At 42.9% G+C, this 19,358-nt stretch overlaps 1 protein-coding gene and 1 pseudogene across 1 annotated transcript in view; both read right to left on the bottom strand.

The window, feature by feature from the left end:
* The window catches only part of LOC122351661, a 326,230-nt pseudogene that overhangs the window by 176,687 nt on the left and 130,185 nt on the right, over positions 1–19,358 (bottom strand).
* The window catches only part of crfb1 (cytokine receptor family member b1), a 52,466-nt gene continuing 48,529 nt past the window's right edge, over positions 15,422–19,358 (bottom strand). Inside the window, 2 exon segments of the mRNA XM_043248873.1 lie at positions 15,422–16,385; positions 16,388–17,030. Coding sequence (XP_043104808.1) covers positions 16,354–16,385; positions 16,388–17,030 — 675 coding nt within the window. The 3' untranslated portion in view covers positions 15,422–16,353.

Genomic DNA, 19,358 nt, shown 5'->3' on the forward strand with positions numbered 1-19,358 from the left:
TGGAAACTATTGTTGCCTGGCAAAATAAATTTATAATATTGGTTAACTTATAATATTGTCTGAAATAATTTTTCTAGTAGGTTTTCCGGATCACATAAAAATTACTTTTTTTAAGTCTATTGAGGAAATGGCTGCATTAAGGTAAGCGATCTATGGGGTAGCCACTGACTAAGACCTGGACTAGCCCAGATGTGTCGTGAGTCTGTTCTGGCCAAACAGGTCTCTAAGCGACCCAGACTCCTAACGAACGATAAATCAAAACTAGGAAGTATTATAGTTAATTAATGTCACCACCAACTGATCACCACCTGGTGGTGAGTTGGATCCGTTGGCGGGGGAGGAGGCCAGACAGACTTGGCAGGCCCAAACGTACTGTGAGGGTCTGTTGGGAACGTTTGGCAGTGACCCCTGTCAGGGAGATCTTCAACTCCCGCCTCCGGCAGAACTTTGACCGGATCCCGAGGGAGGCATTGAGTCTGAGTGGACTATGTTCTCTACCTCTTTTTCTCGACGCAGCCGTCTGGAGCTGTGGCCGTAAAGTCTCTGGTGCATGTCGTGGCGGCAACCCCCGAATCCGATGGTGGACACTGGAAGTAAGGGATGCCGTCAAGCTGAAGAAGGAGTCCTATCGGGCCTGGTTGGCAGCTCCTGAGACAGCTGACAGGTACAGGTGGGCCAAGCGGACCGCTGCCCAGGTGGTTGTGCAGGCAAAAACTCGGGTCTGGGAGGGAGTTCGGGGCCATGGAAAACATGGCCCCCGACTCCTCCCAGACCCGAGTTTTTCGGACTATCGGACGGCCTCAAAGAGGTTCTGGCAAACCGTCCGACGCCTCAGAAAAAGGAAGGCAGTGCCCTGCCAACACCGTATACAGTGCTGGTGGGAACCTGCTAACCTCGACTGGGGATATTGTTGGGCGGTGGAAGGAATACTTTGAGGACCTCCTCAATCCCGCCAGCACGTCTTCCACTGAGGAAGCAGAGGCCGGGGGCCCGGGGGGGGACTCGACCATCACCCTGGCTGAGGTCACTGAGGTTGTTGAGAAGCTCCTCTGTGGCAAGGCACCGGGGGTGGACGAGATCCGCCCGGAGTACCTCAGGTCTCTGGATGTTGTAGGGCTGTCTTGGCTGACACGCCTCTGCAGCATCGCGTGGATGCGGGGGACAGTGCCTCTGGACTGGCAGGCCGGGGTGGTGGTTCCTCTTTTTAAGAAGTGGGACCGGAGGGTGTGCTCTAACTATAGGGGGATCACACTCCTCAGCCTCCTTGGGAAAGTCTATGCCAGGGTACTGGAGAGGAGAATCCGCCTGATAGTCAAACCTCAGCTTCAAGAGGAACAATGCGAATTTCATCCTGGACGTGGAACACTGGACCAGCTCTATACCCTCTTCAGGATGCTGCAGGGTTCCTGGGAGTTTGCCCAACCAGTCCACATGTGTTTTGTGGATTTGGAGAAGGCATTCGACCGGGTTCCTCGTGGTGTCCTGTAGGAGGTGCTCTGGGAATACGGGGTAAGGGGCCCATTGCTAACGGCTGTCCGATCCCTGTATGATCAGAGCAGGAGCTTGGTTCACATTGCCGGCATTAAGTCAGACTTGTTCCCAGTGCATCTTGGACTCCAACAGGGCTGCCCTTTGTCACCGGTCCTGTTCATTATTTTTATTTAGGTACAACGACCACGTTAAACAGTCCATTTGTCTGCTGAGGCTCGATTGCTCCTGTCTGCTGAGAGGTTGGTTTGTTTGTAGCTGCGTGTAGCTTCGCTTTTCAATTTATCACCTCTTCTCTAACGATCAAATATAATTTAACTGTGTACATATCGTTGATACTATCAAATTAATCTAACTAATTAGACTGCTGTTAGTTTGTTCGCTTTAATCTAAATCTCGGCGGTGAGTTAGTACTGCGTAGCCGATTCACTTCGCTCCCACCGGCGTTTTCGCGCTTATTGTGGGCTTTTTCCCGCTCCTGTTCATTTGTTCCTCGCGCTCGTTCGCTCCATTTTCACAAGCTCATCAAAACAAGAGTGGTAAGTGAATCTTACGGTGAGTAAATGGCTTCTCCTGCATCGTCACTTGCACCGTCTGTCACATGTATAGTTTATCCTTCTCTGTTAGCGATCAGGATTCACGTGTGATAAATGCAGGGAAATTGCTAGGCTGACAGAGAAGGTTTTAGAATTAGAGACACGTATCCAAACTTTAATTGAGGACAGTAAGAATGCGAGGGCTGTAGATACTGCTTTGGATGCGACTAGTACAGTGAATCGTGTACATTGTTCTGTTCCAGCTTCAGAGCCCGTGCAGAAGGGCAATTGGGTGACCGTGAGGCGGGCTAGTCGCGGGTCAAAACACCGCTCTTCCGTTCGATCAGAACATCAAACAGGTTCTCCCCACTCAGTGACGCACCCACTGAGAAACCTGATCAAAGTGCTCTAGTAATTGGCGATTCTATTGTATGCGGAACGTGAAAATAGAGACACCAGCCACCATAGTCCAATGCTTACCGGGAGCCAGAGCGTCTGAAATCTTGTCAAATTTAAAAGTGCTGGCTAATGCTAAACGTAAATTTAAAAAGATTGTTATTCACGTTAAAGCTAATGATGTTCGACTTCGCCAGTCGGAGATCACTAAAAATAATATTAAAGAGGTGTGTGAATTTGCAAGCACAATGTCGGACAATGTAATATGCTCTGGTCCCCTCCTGCTTACCGGGTGATGAGATTCACAGCAGATTGCTGGGTCTCAATGGCTGGATGTCTAAGTGGTGCCCGCAGAACAACATAGGCTTTATAGACAATTGGATGAGTTTCTGGGGCAGACCTGACCTGTTGAAAAGAGATGGTCTTCATCCCTCTTGGGGTGGTGCTGCTCTTCTATCTAGAAATATGGCATATAGTCTTATAGCTCCAACATGACCAACTAGTGCCCAGGTCAGGAAGCAGACAGACCGGCTAAACCGACCGTCTGCTAGCTGCCTCACGTCACAGAAGGCAGTTAATTCTCAGCACATAGAGACTCTTTCACCTAGATATCACACTATAGAGACTGTGTCTGTTCCCGAATTAGAATATGCAGAGAACGTCCAAACCTAATCAAAAGCAATAATTTAATTAATGTCCAACAAATTAAAACTACCTATAATTCAAATAAGCAAACGATAAAACTTGGCTCGCTAAATATTAGATCACTTTCCACAAAAGCACTTTATGTATATGATTTGATCAATGATCAGAAGCTAGATTTGCTTTGTTTGACAGAAACCTGGCTAAAACCAGATGATTATATTACTCTAAATGAATCTACCCCCCAAAATTATTTCTATAAAAATGCGCCACGTTTAAAAGGTAGAGGGGGAGGTGTTGCTACTATTTATAACAATATTCTTAGTACTTCTCAGAGGGCAGGCTTTAAGTATAACTCATTTGAAGTTTTGGTGCTGCATATAACATTATCTACAGAATCATGTGCTAGTGATAAATCTTCTGTCATGTTTGTACTGGCTACTGTATACAGGCCACCAGGGCACAGCACAGATTTCATCAAAGAATTTGCTGATTTTCTAACTGAGTTAGTACTGGCCGCAGATAAAGTCTTAATTGTTGGCGATTTTAATATCCATGTTGATAATGAAAAAGACTCATTAGGATCAGCTTTCTTAGACATTTTGAACTCTGTTGGGGTTAGACAACACGTCTCTGGACCTACTCATTGTCAAAATCATACTCTAGATCTAATACTGTCACATGGAATGGATGTTAAAATGGTTGAAGTACTGCAGCAAAGTGATGACATTTCAGACCTTTATCTAGTCTTGTGTGAACTCTGTATAGTTAAACCTGTAAACTCTGCACCTTATTCCTTCCACCACAAAAGGAAGCTTTCTAAATAACCTTCCTGACTTATCTCAATTCCTTAGCTCATCCAATACGATGCAAAAACTTGATGATGTAACAGAAACTATGCACTCTCTTTTTTCTAGCACTTTAGATACAGTTGCTCCTTTGCACTTAAAAAAGATAAAAGAAAACAATCTGACTCCATGGTATAATGACAACACACGCACCCTAAAGAGAGCAGCCCGGAAAATGGAGCGCAGGTGGAGAAAAACCAAATTAGAAGTTTTTCTTATTGCCTGGCGGGAGAGTATGCTGTCATACAGAAAAGCATTAAAAATAGCAATAGATTATTTTTCATCCCTTTTAGAAGAAAACAAACACAACCCCCGGTATTTATTCAGTACAGTAACTAAATTAACAAAAAATAAAGCATCAACAGGTGCTAATATGCCCCAAGAGTATAGCTGCAATGAGTTCATGAATTTCTTTACTTCTAAGATTGATACCATCAGAGATAAAATTGTAACTATGCAGCCGTCAACTACAGTTTCACATCAGATAATGAGCTTTAGATCCCTAAGGAAAAAATTACACTCTTTCTCTATTATAGGAGAAGAAGACTTGTACAAACTTGTTAAATCATCTAAACCAGCAACATGTATGTTAGACCCTATTCCATCTAAACTATTAAAAGATCTGCTTCCAGAAGTCATAGATCCTATTTTGAACATTATTAATTCATCATTGTCATTAGGTTATGTTCCCAAAACCTTTAAACTGGCTGTAGTTAAACCTCTCATTAAGAAACCACATCTTGATCCCAAAGACTTAGTAAATTACAGACCAATCTCTAATCTCCTTTTCTGTCAAAGATACTAGAAAGGTAGTATCCTCACAACTGTATTCCTTTTTAGAAAAAATGGTGTCTGTGAGGATTTCCAATCAGGTTTTAGACCGTACCATAGTACTGAGACTGCTCTCATTAGAGTTACTAATGACCTGCTTCTATCATCTGATCGTGGTTTTATCTCGTTATTAGTGCTATTAGATCTTAGCGCAGCATTCGATACTATCGATCACAACATTCTCTTGGATAGACTAGAAAACTATGTTGGCATTAGAGGAAGCGCCTTAGCATGGTTTAAATCATATCTATCTGACCGCTATCAGTTTGTGGCATTAAATGAGGAGGTATCATATCGATCAAAAGTGAAATATGAAGTTCCTCAAGGCTCAGTGCTAGGACCTTTACTTTTCAACCTTTACATGTTACCTCTGGGAGATATTATCAGGAGTCATGGTGTTAGCTTTCACTGCTATGCTGATGATACTCAGCTCTATATTTCAGCGCAGCCTGGTGATACACACCAAATTGAGAATCTAACAGAATGCATAGTCGATATAAAAAGCTGGATGATGAGTAACTTCTTAATGTTAAATTCTGAAAAAACAGAGGTGCTAATAATTGGACCTAAAAACCCCACATATAATAATCTAGAACACGGCCTATCACTTGATGGCTGCTCTGTTAATTCTTCATCGTCAGTTAGGAACCTAGGTGTGCTGCTTGACCGCAATCTTTCCTTTGAAAATCATGTTTCTAGCATCTTAAAAATATATCTAAATTACGACCTATGCTTTCAACCTCTAATGCAGAAATATTAATTCATGCGTTTATGACCTCAAGGTTAGATTATTGCAATGCTTTATTGGGTGGTTGTTCTGCACGCTTAATAAACAAACTTCAGCTAGTCCAAAACGCAGCAGCCAGAGTCCTTACTAGAACTAGGAAGTATGATCACATTAGCCCGGTTCTGTCAACACTGCACTGGCTCCCTATCAAACATCGAATAGATTTTAAAATCTTATTAATTACCTATAAAGCCCTGAATGGTTTAGCTCCTCAATACTTGAGCGAGCTCTTATCACATTATAGTCCTGCACGTCCGCTGCGTTCTCCAAAACTCTGGCCATTTGATAATACCTAGAATATCAAAATCAACTGCGGGCGGCAGATCTTTTCCTATCTAGCACCTAAACTCTGGAACAATCTCCCTAACTCTGTTCAGGAGGCAGACACACTCTGCCAGTTTAAATCTAGATTAAAGACACATCTTTTTAACTTAGCCTACACATAACACACCAAACACACTTTTTATTATTCAAATCCGTTAAAGGATTTTTAGGCTGCATTACTTAGATTTGCTGGAACCGGGAACACTATTTCCTACAATACGATGTACTTGTGACATCGTAAAAGAATGGCATCTACGCTAATATTAGTCCTGTTTCTTTCTCAATCTGTTTTCACAGTTTGTATCCAGACTAGATGGTGGATCAGCACCCAGAGATTATGTTCATCAGAGACCAGAACACCTAGATGCGCCCCGTGGACCAATCACCAGATCCTGATGCACACACGCACACGCACACACTAAGTCATTTACACTACCTGACACAGCTGCGTTTAAAATTGAACTGGAAGTTAAGTGCTGGGCATCCGGTCAGAGGAGAACTGACCCCAACTGAGTCTGGTTTCTCCCAAGGTTTTTTTTTCTCCATTCTGTATGCATGGGGTTTTGTTTCCTTGCCGCTGTCGCCTCTGGCTTGCTTGGTTGGGGACACTTAACTTCTAGTGACTATCGTTGAATTGATTACAGAGACCGTCTCTACATTTAATAAGAAATTGGTCACTCTCGTCATTATACATCCCTGTCATTATACTGTACAGTGCTTTGCCCCGGAGGGGGTCTGGTTTGGTGACCACAGGATAGCTTCTCTGCTTTTTGCTGATGATGTTGTTCTGTTGGCTGCATCTGGCCAAGACCTACAGTGTGTGCTGGGGCGGTTTGCAGCTGAGTGTGAAGCGGCTGGGATAAGAATCAGCACCTCCAAGTCTGAGGCCATGGTCCTCAGTCAGACAAGGGTGGCTTGCCCCCTTCAGGTTGATGGGGAGCTCCTGCCTCAGGTGCCTCAAGTATCTTGGGGTCTTGTTCACGAGTGAGGGAAGGATGGAACGAGAGATTGACAGACGGATCGGTGCAGCTTCTGCAGTAATGCGGCCGCTGTACTGGTCTGTCATGGTGAATAAGGAGCTGAGCTGCAAGGCGATTTACCGGCCGATCTTCGTTCCTACTCTCAACTATGGTAATGAGCTTTGGGTCATGACCGAAAGGATGAGATCCCGGATACAAGCGGCTGAAATGAGTTTCCTCCGTAGGGTGGCTGGGCGCTCCCTTAGAGATAGGTTGAGAAGTTCAGTCACTCGGGAGGAGCTCAGAGTAGACCCGCTGCTCCTCCACATCGAGAGAGGCCAGCTGAGGTGGCTCGGGCATCACAGATGCCTCCCGGACGCCTCTCAAGGGAGGTGTTCCGGGCATGTCCCACCGAGGCCCCGGGGAAGACCTAGGACACGCTAGAGGGACTATGTCTCTCAGCTGGCCAGGGAGCGCCTCGGTGTTCCCCTGGAAGAGCTGGAGGAAGTGTCTGGGGAGAGGGAAGTCTGGGCATCCCTGCTTAGACTATTGCCCCCGCGAACCGGCCCCGGATAAGCGGAGGAAGAAGAAGAAGAAGAAAAAGTGTTGTTAAAAGCGCTATATAAATAAAAATTATTGATTGATTGATGTAGAGTTTTTGCTCCACACCCAGTGTGTAGTTATGATTAATACTAATATTTGTGCTGAGTTTCATGAACTTTTAAGCATGTCCACAAAAATAAAGGCAACAAATGTTAAAGTTTAAAACGTTGCCATGGCAACAGCTTTTACATCAATTAACGATAATCATTAAAAAATAAGTGCTTCAACTAAGCAAGCCAGAGGCAACAGTGGCAAGGAACCAAAACCCCATCCATTATAGAATCGAGAAAAAAAACGTTGGGAGAAACCAGGCTCAGTTGGGGCCAGTTCTCTGGCCAGGCGACCACCAGAGTTTTTGGTTATAGCTATATGGAGTGCACACAAAACTAGATACTGATCTGAAATATCATCACTTTGCTGCAGAATTTCAGCACCATTAACATCAATTCCTTGTGATAGCATTAAATCTAGGGTATGATTTCAATAATGAGTATGTCTCGGAACATGTTGTCTAAACCCAATAGAGTTCAGAATATCTAAGAATGCTGATCCTAATGCATCTTTTTCATTATCATCATATTTTGGATATTAAAATCGCCAACAATTAAGACTTTATTTGCAGCCAGTATTAAGTCAGTAAATCTTTGTGTTGCCCTGGTGGCCAGTATAAACATGACAGGGGATTTATCACTAGTACATGTTTCTCTAGATAATGTTATATGCAGCAAAATAACTTCAAATGAGTTATACTTAAAGCCTGCGCTCTAAGAAGTACTGAGAATATTGTTTCATTTTGTAGCAACACCTCCCCCTTTACCTCTTAGATGTGGCTCATTTTTTTATAGCAGTAATTTTGGGGGGGTAGACTCATTTAAAGTAATATATTCATCTGGTTTTAGCCAGGTTTCTGTCAAACAGCAAATCTAGGTTCTCATCATTGATCAAATCATTTATATAAAGTGCTTTTGCAGAAAGGTTTTAATTTGGCTTTGGGTTTTCCGCATATTCTAATTTGGGGAAAAGACACAGTTTCTATAGTGTAGTATCTATGTGAAAGAGTCTCTATGCTATCTCTTTGCTCCCTGACCTTGGCCCAAGTTATTCAAATGTGAGATCAATCAATCAATCATTTTTATTTATATAGCGCTTTTAACAACAGAGGTTGCATCAAAGCACTGTACAGTATAAAGTACAAGAATACACTGACAGAGATGTATAATGACGAGAGTGAACAATTTGTTACTAAATGCAGAGACAGTCTCTGTAATCAATTCGACGATAATCACTAGAAGTTAAGTGTCCCCAACAAAGCAAGCCAGAGGCGACAGCGGCAAGGAACCAAAACTCCATCCATACAGAATGGAGAAAAAAAACCTTGGGAGAGACCAGACTCAGTTGGGGCCAGTTCTCCTCTAATCAGATGCCCAGCACTTAACTTCCAGTTCAATATTAAATGCAGCTGTGTCAGATAGTGTAAATGACTTAGTGTGTGTGTGTGTGTGCATCAGGATCTGGTGATCAGTCCACAGAGCGCATATAGGTGTTCTGGCCTCTGATGAACATAATCTCTGGGTGCTGATCCACCATCTAGTCTGGATACAAACTGTGAAACAGATTAAGGAAGAGACAGGACTAATATTAGCGTAGATGCCATTGTTTTTACGATGTCACAAGTACATTGTATTTCAGTAGTAGTGTTCCCGGTTCCAGCTGATCTAATTAATGCAGCCTAAAAATCCTTTAACGGATCTGAATAATAAAAGTGTGTTGGTGTGTTATGTGTAGGCTAAGTTAAAAAGATGTGTCTTTAATCTAGATTTAAACTGGCAGAGTGTGTCTGCTTCTCGAACAGAGTTAGGGAGATTGTTCCAGAGTTTAGGTTCTAGATAGGGAAAGGATCTGCTGCCCACAGTTGATTTTGATATTCTAGGTATTATCAAATGGCCAGAGTTTTGAGAACACAGCGGAAGGGGCAGGACTATAATGTGATAAGAGCTCGCTCAGGTATTGAGGAGCAAAACCATTCAGGGCTTTATAGGTAATTAATAAGATTTTAAAATCTACCCGATGTTTAATAAGGAGCCAGTGCAGTGTTTACAAAACTGGGCTAATATGATCATACTTCCTAGTTCTAGTAAGGACTCTAGCTGCAGCGTTTTGGACTAGCTGAAGTTTGTTTATCTAATAGCACTAATAAAGAGATAAAACCACAATCCGATGATAGAAGCAGGTCATTAGAAACTCTAATGAGAGCAGTCTCAGTACTATGGTACGGTCTAAAACCTGATTGGAAATCCTCGCAGACACCATTTTGTTCTAGAAAGGAATACAGTTGTGAGGATACTACCTTTTCAAGTATTTTTTTTACAGGAGATTAGGGATTGGTCTGTAATTTAAGATGTGGTTTCTTAATAAGAGGCTTAACTACAGCCAGTTTGAAGGTTTTGGGAACATATCCTAATGACAATGATTAATTAATAATGGTCAAAATAGGATCTATGACTTTTGGAAGCAAATCTTGTAATAGTTTAGATGGAATAGAGTCTAACATACATGTTGCTGGTTTAGATGATTTAACAAGTTTGTATAAGTCTTCTTCTTCTATAATAGAGAATGAGTATAATTTTTCCTCAGGGGATCTAAAGCTCACTAACTGATGTGAAACTGTAGTTGACGGCTGCATAGTTACAATTTTATCTCTGATGGTATCAATCTTAGAAGTAAAGAAATTCATGAATAAAGAAAGTCATTACTGCTATACTCTTGGGGAATGTTAGCACCTGTTGACGTTTTATTTTTCGTTAATTTAGTTACTGTATTGAATAAATACAGGGGGTTTTGTTTGTTTTCTTCTAAAAGAGATGACAAATAATCAGATTTTGCAATTTTTAATGCTTTTCTGTTTGACAGGATACTCTCCCGCCAGGCAATACGAAATACTTCTAATTTAGTTTTTCTCCACCTGTGCTCCATTTTCCGGGCTGCTCTCTTTAGGGTGCGTGTGTTTTCATTATACCATGGAGTCAGATTGTTTTCTTTCATCTATTTTAAGTGCAAAGGAGCAACTGTATCTAAAGTGCTAGAAAAAAGAGAGTGCATAGTTTCTGTTATATCTTCAAGTTTTTGCGTTGAATTGGATGTGCTAAGGAATTGGGATAAGTCAGGAAGATTACTTAGAAAGCTTTCTTTTGTGGTGGAAGTGATGGTTCTACCATACTTGTAATAAGGTGCAGAGTTTACAGGTTTAACTATACAGAGTTCGCACAAGACTAGATAGTGATCTGAAATGTCATCACTTTGCTGCAGAACTTCAACCATTTTAACATCCATTCCATGTGACAGTATTAGATCTAGAGTATGATTTCGAAAATGAGTAGGTCCAGACACGTGTTGTCTAACCCCATCGGAGTTCAGAATGTCTAAGAAAGCTGATCCTAATGAGTCTTTTTCATTATCAACATGGATATTAAAATCGCCAACAATTAAGACTTTATCTGTGGCCAGTACTAACTCAGTTAGAAAATCAGCAAATTCTTTAATGAAATCTGTGCTGTGTCCTGGTGGCCTGTATACAGTAGCCAGTACAAACATGACAGAGGATTTATCACTAGCACATGATTCTATAGATAATGTTATATGCAGCACCAAAACTTCAAATGAGTTATACTTAAATCCTGCCCACTGAGAAGTACTAAGAATGTTGTTTACCTTTTAAACGTGGCTCATTTTTATAGCAATAATTTTGGGGGGTAGATTCATTTAGAGTAATATATTCATCTGGTTTTAGCCAGGTTTCTGTCAAACAGAGCAAATCTAGGTTCTGATCTTTGATCAGATCATATATATAAAGTAGAAAGTGGAAAGTGATCCAGCGAACCAAGTTCCAGCTATTTCCCTGCATTTATCACACGTGAATCCCTGATCACTAACAGAGAAGGATAAGCTATACATGTGGCAAGTGGTGCAAGTGACAATGCAAGGAGAAGCCATTTACTCACCATAAGTTATGGAAGATTCACTTACCACTCTTGTTTTGAACAAGCTTGTGAAAACGGAGTGAACGAGCACGAGGAACAATTGAACAGGAGCGGAAAGAAGCCAATAATAGGTGGGTGACTGAACTCCCGAGTGACTGAACTCCTCACCCTATCTCTAAGGGAGTGCCCAGCCACCCTACGGAGGAAACTCATTGCGGCCACTTCATCCTTTCGGGCATGACCCAAAGCTCATGACCATAGGTGAGAGTAGGAACGAAGATTGACCGGTTAATCGAGAGCTTCGCCTTGCGGCTCAGCTCCTTCTTCACCATGACAGACCAGTACAGCGACCGCATTACTGCAGAAGCTGCACCAATCCGTCTGTCGATCTCTCGTTCCATCCTTCCCTTACTCATGAACAACACCCCAAGATACTTAAACTCCTCCACCTGAGGCAGGAGCTCCCCACCAACCTGAAGGGGGCAAGCCACCCTTGTCCGACTGAGGACCATGGAGGTGCTGATTCTCATCCCAGCCGCTTCACACTCAGCTGCAAACCGTCCCCGAATAAGTCTGACTTAATGCCGGCAATGCGAACCAAGCTCCTGCTCTGATCATACAGGGACCAGACAGCCCTTAACAATGGGCCCCTTACCCCGTATTCCCAGAGCACCCCCCACAGGACACCGCGAGGAACCCGGTCGAATGCCTTCTTCAAATCCAAAAAACACATGTGGAGTGGTTGGGCAAACTCCCAGGAACCCTCCAGTATCCTGAAGAGGGTAAAGGAGCTGGTCCAGTGTTCCACGTCCAGGATGAAACCCGCATTGTTCCTCTTGAAGCTGAGGTTCGACTATCAGACGGATTCTCCTCTCCAGTACCCTGGCATAGACTTTCCCAGGGAGGCTGAGGGGTGTGATCCCCCTATAGTTGGAGCACACCCTCCATTCCTCCTTCTTAAAAAGAGGAACCACCACACCCGTCTGCCAGTCCAGAGGCACTGTCCCCCGCGTCCACGCGATGCTGCAGAGGCATATCAGCCAATACAGCCCCACAACATCCAGAGACCTGAGGTACTCCCGACGGATCTTGGGTACTCTACACTGCCATTCGGCCCGTAGGCACAAATGACAGTTAGAGTCCTCCCCCAACCCGAAGTCGCAGGGAGGCGACCCTCTCATCCACTGGGGTAAACTCCAACACATGGCAGCTAAGCTGGGGGGCTATGAGCAAGCCCACACCAACCCGCTACCTCTCACAGCGGGCAACACCAGAGTAGCAGTCGCTTTCAAGGAGATGGGTTCCAGAGCCCAAGCCGCGCATGGAGATGAGCCCGACTATCTCTAGCCAGAATCTCTCTACCTCCTGCAACAACTCAGGCTCCTTCCCCACCAGAGAGGTGACGTTCCATTTCTCTAAAACCAGATTCTGTGTCCAGGGGTTGGGTTGCAGAGGTCCCTGCCTTCGACTGCTGCCCAAACCACAAGGCACCGGGCCCTTACGGTCCCTCCAGCAGGTGGTGGGCCCACGGGAGGATGGCCCCAAGCCTGCTGTTTCAGGCTAAGCCTGGCCGGCTGCGCTGTACCAGGCAACGTTGCGATTCTATTAATATTGTTTTCCATAAGGGGTGGGGTGGACCACTCTTTGTCTGGCTTGTCACCTAGGACCTGTTTGCCTTGGGAGACCCTACCAGGAGCATATATCCCTGAACAACCTAGCGCCTAGGGTCATTCAGGCACTCAAACCACTCCACCACGTTAAGGTTTTGTTAAAATCATTTTGTTAAAATCACTGTATATTCTGCTAGGGGTATGTATATTTATGAGCACAACAGTGTCTTCTGTAGCTTACGAAGGGGTTGAATTAAGTGACAAAAAATATGGCATAGTCCTGATATAGCCATTAGAGTTGTACTATATCTGTGTCAGACTGGGATGGAGTGGTAATTGGTAAAAGTGTCCATTGCAAATGTTTTTATATTAAAGCACAAGAATAGTCCCAATAGCAAACGGGGTCAGGCGACCAGCATACAATATCCAAAGGGGCAAGACAGAAAAACAAAAAACAAATACAAGGCAGAGGCTGGTAAACCGAAAACAACATACAGGAAAACAAGACAGGGCTAGATAGAGGGAAACACTTAGTTGAAAGGTTATTTAATAATCAACAGGGATGAACAACAGACAGGGCATTAAGTAGATGGTTAACAAGGGGGAATTTTTATGGTAACAACAAGGGCAAAGGGACAAGGGAACACAGACACAATGGGGAACAAGCACTTCAAAATAAGAGTCTTTACCTCAAAACAGAAAAACACAGAGAGGGGTAGCACAGACAGTCCAGGGTGGAGTGTTCTCTAATGGAGTTTGTGGGCACTCCAGCTGGTGACCATTACATAGCTCCTAACACAGCAGTCCAGAAGGGTGGGTGTCCTTGCGGAACAAGGGGAGGGACGGAGGGAGAGGTCCATGTGAAGTTTGAGAGATCAGAGAATGAGACAACTCTGGCAGACAGTAGCATCCAGATGAAGAGGAAAAAAAGGATGTGACCAAGAATCTTCTTGGTAGAGCAGAGGACCCCAGTGGACCAGAAGGCCAACATGCGGGGGACCACTTTGGCAGTGTAGATGCTGGAACCCACAGGGGCGGTGCAAAGTCAACCAGAGAAAAGCAGACAGAGTGAAAGCCCTCCATGTCAGAGCAGGCAAAGTTCCAGCCCATCAGGGCAGTGCAAATGGAGCAGCAGCCCACTAAGGTGGCGCAGGCAAAGCAGGAGCCCTCTGAGGCTGATCAGATAGAGCCAATGCCTTCCAGGGCAGAGCAGGAGGTGCTGGAGCCCACCAGGGTTGCACAGATGGTGCAGAAGCCCACCAGGGCATGGAGTATCTATGGCCATGACAGGAGAGGGTGAAAGTTCATAGGTGCCCTCTTTAGTAGGACAGGACAAGAGCCTGCAGACTGCCTCCTTAGCCGTGACAGGGCAGGACAAAGACTCAGGGACAAGGATTCACAGGCGCCATCCTTGTTGTAACTGGACAGTCTCTGAGCCCCCAAATGTGCCCCTTTCCCTACGGTCTACGGTACAAGCCGACACCTCCAGAGATTCTGCAGCCACTGGTGGTACCTCTGAAGGATCTATAGTATGGGCCGACACCTCTAGAGGCACAAGCTCAAAATGGCGACTACCATTACAGGGAGCATAGAGGATAGGGGGACAGTCTCTGAGTTGATCCGTGTTAAAAGCTTTGGAAACATGGGCTGCACTTACTGATATCAGTAGGTGGGTTCACCAAACTGGACACCAGCCTCTGGGAACTCCCTAGTGTCTTCAAATACAGCATACACAAAGCTGGGAAACACTGGAGTAGCATCCAATGTGGCTGAAGACTATGGCTTGAAACCTGCAATGGCTGGAGACTCTGATGTGTCAGCCATCTTATGCAGTGGCTCTGGGTTGGCGGACATTTTGTGCATCGGCTCTGGGTTGGTGGCCATCTTGTGCAGAGGCTCTGGTCTGGCGGCCATCTTGTGCTGTAGCTCTGGATGATCAGACAAGATGTGACATGGCTCTGCATGAACAGACGAGATGTGACGTGGCTCTAGATGAATAGATGTGACCTAACATAGCTCTGAATGAACAGATGTGACATGACATTGGCTCTGGATGAACAGGTGAGGCATGACGTTACTTAGCTTACCTTTTCCTTGCCCTTTCCAGCTTGTATTTATATGAACAATGCCTGAGACTGGTATTACAAGTACTTTGTTTACCTGTTGGCCTCTTTAAGATGAATCGTTTAATATATTGCCCAATTGTGATTTGCTGTGGATAAAAGCTTCTGCAAAATGACTAATTGTAAATATTTGTATATTATATAATTGTATATATACATGACTACTAAACATTTTAGAAGCATTCGAGTTTGGAGCAGAAGTTTCCATATAAACCACAGATTCTGTGGTGATCTACTTTAAAGACACTGTCAACAACACTGATGTAAAAAAAGGAGAAACATTGTGTGACAACAGTGTAGTAAGAATACCTTTTTAATCCAGAAAAAACTAAACAAAAAAACATTTACAATGGATTTACTGTAGTAACAGTAACTGGTATTTGTGAAATCTAATGTCATGTGGAACTGTCTTCTGAAGTACTGAATACACAGTTTTGTGTTTCTAGCAAGTACAATTTTTGGACATGATTCAAAACGACAAGACAAAAAGGGTTCAAAACATTTTTTAAATTTTTAACATTTCCAAAAATGCTACATATTTACATGTCTTACTGTAATTCTAAATGTAACTGCAAGTAGCAATTAATCTATGGTAAATGAAATTGCAAAATGTATTTACTGTACACTCATTGCTACTGGCAGTTACATTTAGAATAACACAGAGACATGATTTATTTATTTTTTTCAAACAAGGTTCTATTTCTTATCCTTTTTCTAACAAGTCCAAACTTTAGGTTTATAACAATTCAACACCATGTCAGGCTTCACAGATCTAGATCCAGTACTGGGCTGAGTGACAATACACAAATTAATTACAGAAACAAAAAACAAAACAGTGAAAACAGTAATATTGTAAATATGATTACAATTTGTAATTGCAGAATTTTCATCATCATTACTCCAGAGTTTGTCACAAGATCCTTTCAGAAATTTTATGATTCCTAGTATCATCAATGTAAAAACTTCAATGCAGTTTATTGAATAAAAATATTCTTAACCATTTCACAATATTAATGTATTTTTGAGCACATAAATACAGCCTTGGTGAGCAGAAGAGACTTCATTGAAAACATTTAAAACATTCAAACGTTTCACAATAACTTTTTTTTTTCCTCATATACAGTGCACAGATGCATATATCAACATTTTTAACCATTTTTACATATGAACATTTTATAGTAATTTTTGCATTGTGAACATGTTCAACATGTCTTTAATTAAATATTTCTTTACCATGATATATAGTCTTTATCACAGTCTTCTTTGACAAAGACCCATTTTGTTGATGCATGTTTCCTGTATGGGTCACCATATATCCTGATGTTGTGTCATGCTCAGTCCCCATGTCCAAATCAGAAGAACATAAAGAAAGGAGATCTTGGCTTTCTACTTGCACTGGATCGTCTGTTTTAATTTCTTCCTGTGTGGGTGCACAAAACCAATGGTTTCTGTCCTGTGTCTCCAATAGATTGATGCCAGATATCGGTATTTCTTGAACTTTATTTTCCACTAATTTGGGTAGCAGAGGTTTACAAACCTCCTCATCCAAGTCCTCATCTGGTCCCAGAGCTCTCAAAGTGACAGAAAACAAGTTGATGTTGCCTGAGACATCTTCTGCATCACCTTGTTTCCCCTTTGATTCAAACTCAGCATGTTTGATTTTAATGTGTCTGCTTCTATCTTCAGACATGTCTAATGGAAATAGATTTTTACAAGCAAATTTATCAGGACTGATTTGTTCCATGGCTTCTTCTTTTTTATGGTAGATCCCTAAACTGTTAGGGAGAGTCAAAATTGAAAATGCAGCCTTCCCTTCGCTATTATTAGTTTCCCAAGCACTGCTGTCAGTTCCACAATTCATGTAGTTGCAATTGCATTCATCTTCTTCCTCATCCTCAGTATCTGCCTGTGGGAGCAACAGCAGGTGAATTTAAAATAAAAACATGCTTCATGGCAGTGTAAATTCTGATTGAAGTGAGTAAGTGACTAAGACTAGTCTGTGCCATGGCTGGTGCAAGAAGGAACAAACTTGATTACTTTTGTAACTTTTCCTGAAATATGGGAATGAGTACTGCATCTACTAAGACGCTATGAGAATAAACACCTTTTTTTCCTCCTAACTAAAGCCTTATTCAGTCACAATGAAATTGCACAGCCATCATTTTGTGCAGTAGATTAAAGACAAAACAATGGCTTGGCAGTGGTGCTGCACAAACCTAAGGCCTTTTTAAAAGTAAAAAAAGAACTATTGACTTGTAATGGGACATTTTAAACAGCATGTCAACTTTAAATGTATAACTTTACTTACACTTAAGAGAAGACATTTAATCATTATGGATTATTTAGCTTCTGTAGCGTCTGACTAAGATCAAGATGCTCATTTGGTCGTTGTCTTAAAGGACCCTTTTCGCCTTTTAACATTTGCTGATAAATTACAGACCTGGACCTCATATCTACATCTTTGTGCGTGTTAAATTGCCCATGGTTCCCCCATTATCACAGAGATGCTAAACAGATTTGCTCTCTAGTCCCTACATCAAAGCTCCAAAAACATTCCAACAAGGAGTAACAAACCCTGTGCCATTCACCTATGGATTCACCAGAGATGTGGTCTGGCACGATTGCAATACACATCACACACACACGCATAAGGACATTTTCTTTATTTTAAGCCATGATTAAACAGTTATGAATATATCTCATATAAGTTTGTGTTGTATGTGTTTACCTCATTATCCTAATTACAACTCTTGATTTGCTTTAGTTAGACCCTAAATGCCTATATTCACGTCTATGAGTGTATCTCTACTTTGATATCTTCTAGAGGGTTCTTTCTTGGTATCAAAATGATCCTCTTGTTATCCCTCAAATGATGATTTTCCTTATGGAATCATGAAGTTCATTATACCATTTTTACTGTGTTTTTCGAATAAAGTTGCTCTCCAGACCAGCAATAAAGATGCCAATGGGCCATAAAAGCAAACAAAGAAACTTTCTCTCGTTCAAAAGTAATGGTGTCTTGTAATTGACATTGTCAATTGATGGTGTCTTGTAATTGACATCACCAATTACAAGACACCATCCCCCAGCACTGTGGCAAATCAACAACTGGCAGACGACCTGAACGAGTTCTACTGCAGGTTTGAAAAGGAATCATTCTCACCTCCTGTAATCACCCTCTCCCCCACAACTGCCCTTCAACTCAGCGAAGATGACATGTGCCAGGTCTTCAGGAAGAACAAAAGAAGAAAGGCACCAGGCCCAGACGGTGTTACTCCAGCCTGTCTGAAAACCTGTGCTGACCAACTGGCCCACATCTTCACTCAGATCTTCAACAGATCATTGGAGCTGTGTGTAGTACCTTCATGCTTCAAACGCTCCACCAATCATCCCCATCCCAAAGAAACCCAAAATTAATGGACTTAATGATTTCAGACCCGTGGCTCTAACGTCTGTGGTCATGAAATCATTTGAAAAACTGGTTCTGGGTTATCTGAAGGCTTTACAGGACCCCTACTGGACCCCCTGCAGTCAATATGGGACTGCATTATGTTCTGCAACACCTAGACAGACCAGGGACTTACTGTATGTGAGGATCCTGTTTGTGGACTTCAGTTCGGCCTTCAACACCATCATACCAAACCTCCTCCACCCCAAACCCAGCTCTCGGTGCCCACCTCCGTCTGTCAGTGGATCAGCAGCTTCCTGACAGACAGACAGCAGGTTGTGAGGCTGGGAAAATTCTCATCCAGCACCCGCACAACCAGCACTGGAGCCCCTCAGGGTTGTGTCCTCTCCCCACTGCTCTTCTCCCTCTACACCAATGACTGCACCTCTAAAGACGCCTCTGTCAAACTGAAGTTTGCAGACGACACCACAGTCATCGGCCTCATACAGGACGGTGACAAGTCTGCTTACAGACAGGAGGTCAAAGAGCTGGCTGAATGGTGCAGTCTGAACAACTTGGAGCTCAACATTATCTACAGAATCATGTGCTAGTGATAAATCTTCTGTCATGTTTGTACTGGCTACTGTATACAGGCCAACAGGGCACAGCACAGATTTCATTAAAGAATTTGCTGATTTTCTAACTGAGTTAGTACTGGCCGCAGATAAAGTCTTAATTGTTGGCGATTTTAATATCCATGTTGATAATGAAAAAGACTCATTAGGATCAGCTTTCTTAGACATTCTGAACTCCGTTGGGGTTAGACAACATGTCTCTGGACCTACT

The sequence above is a fragment of the Puntigrus tetrazona genome, chromosome 9 (genome assembly GCF_018831695.1).
Source record: "Puntigrus tetrazona isolate hp1 chromosome 9, ASM1883169v1, whole genome shotgun sequence".
Taxonomy (NCBI): domain Eukaryota; kingdom Metazoa; phylum Chordata; class Actinopteri; order Cypriniformes; family Cyprinidae; genus Puntigrus; species Puntigrus tetrazona.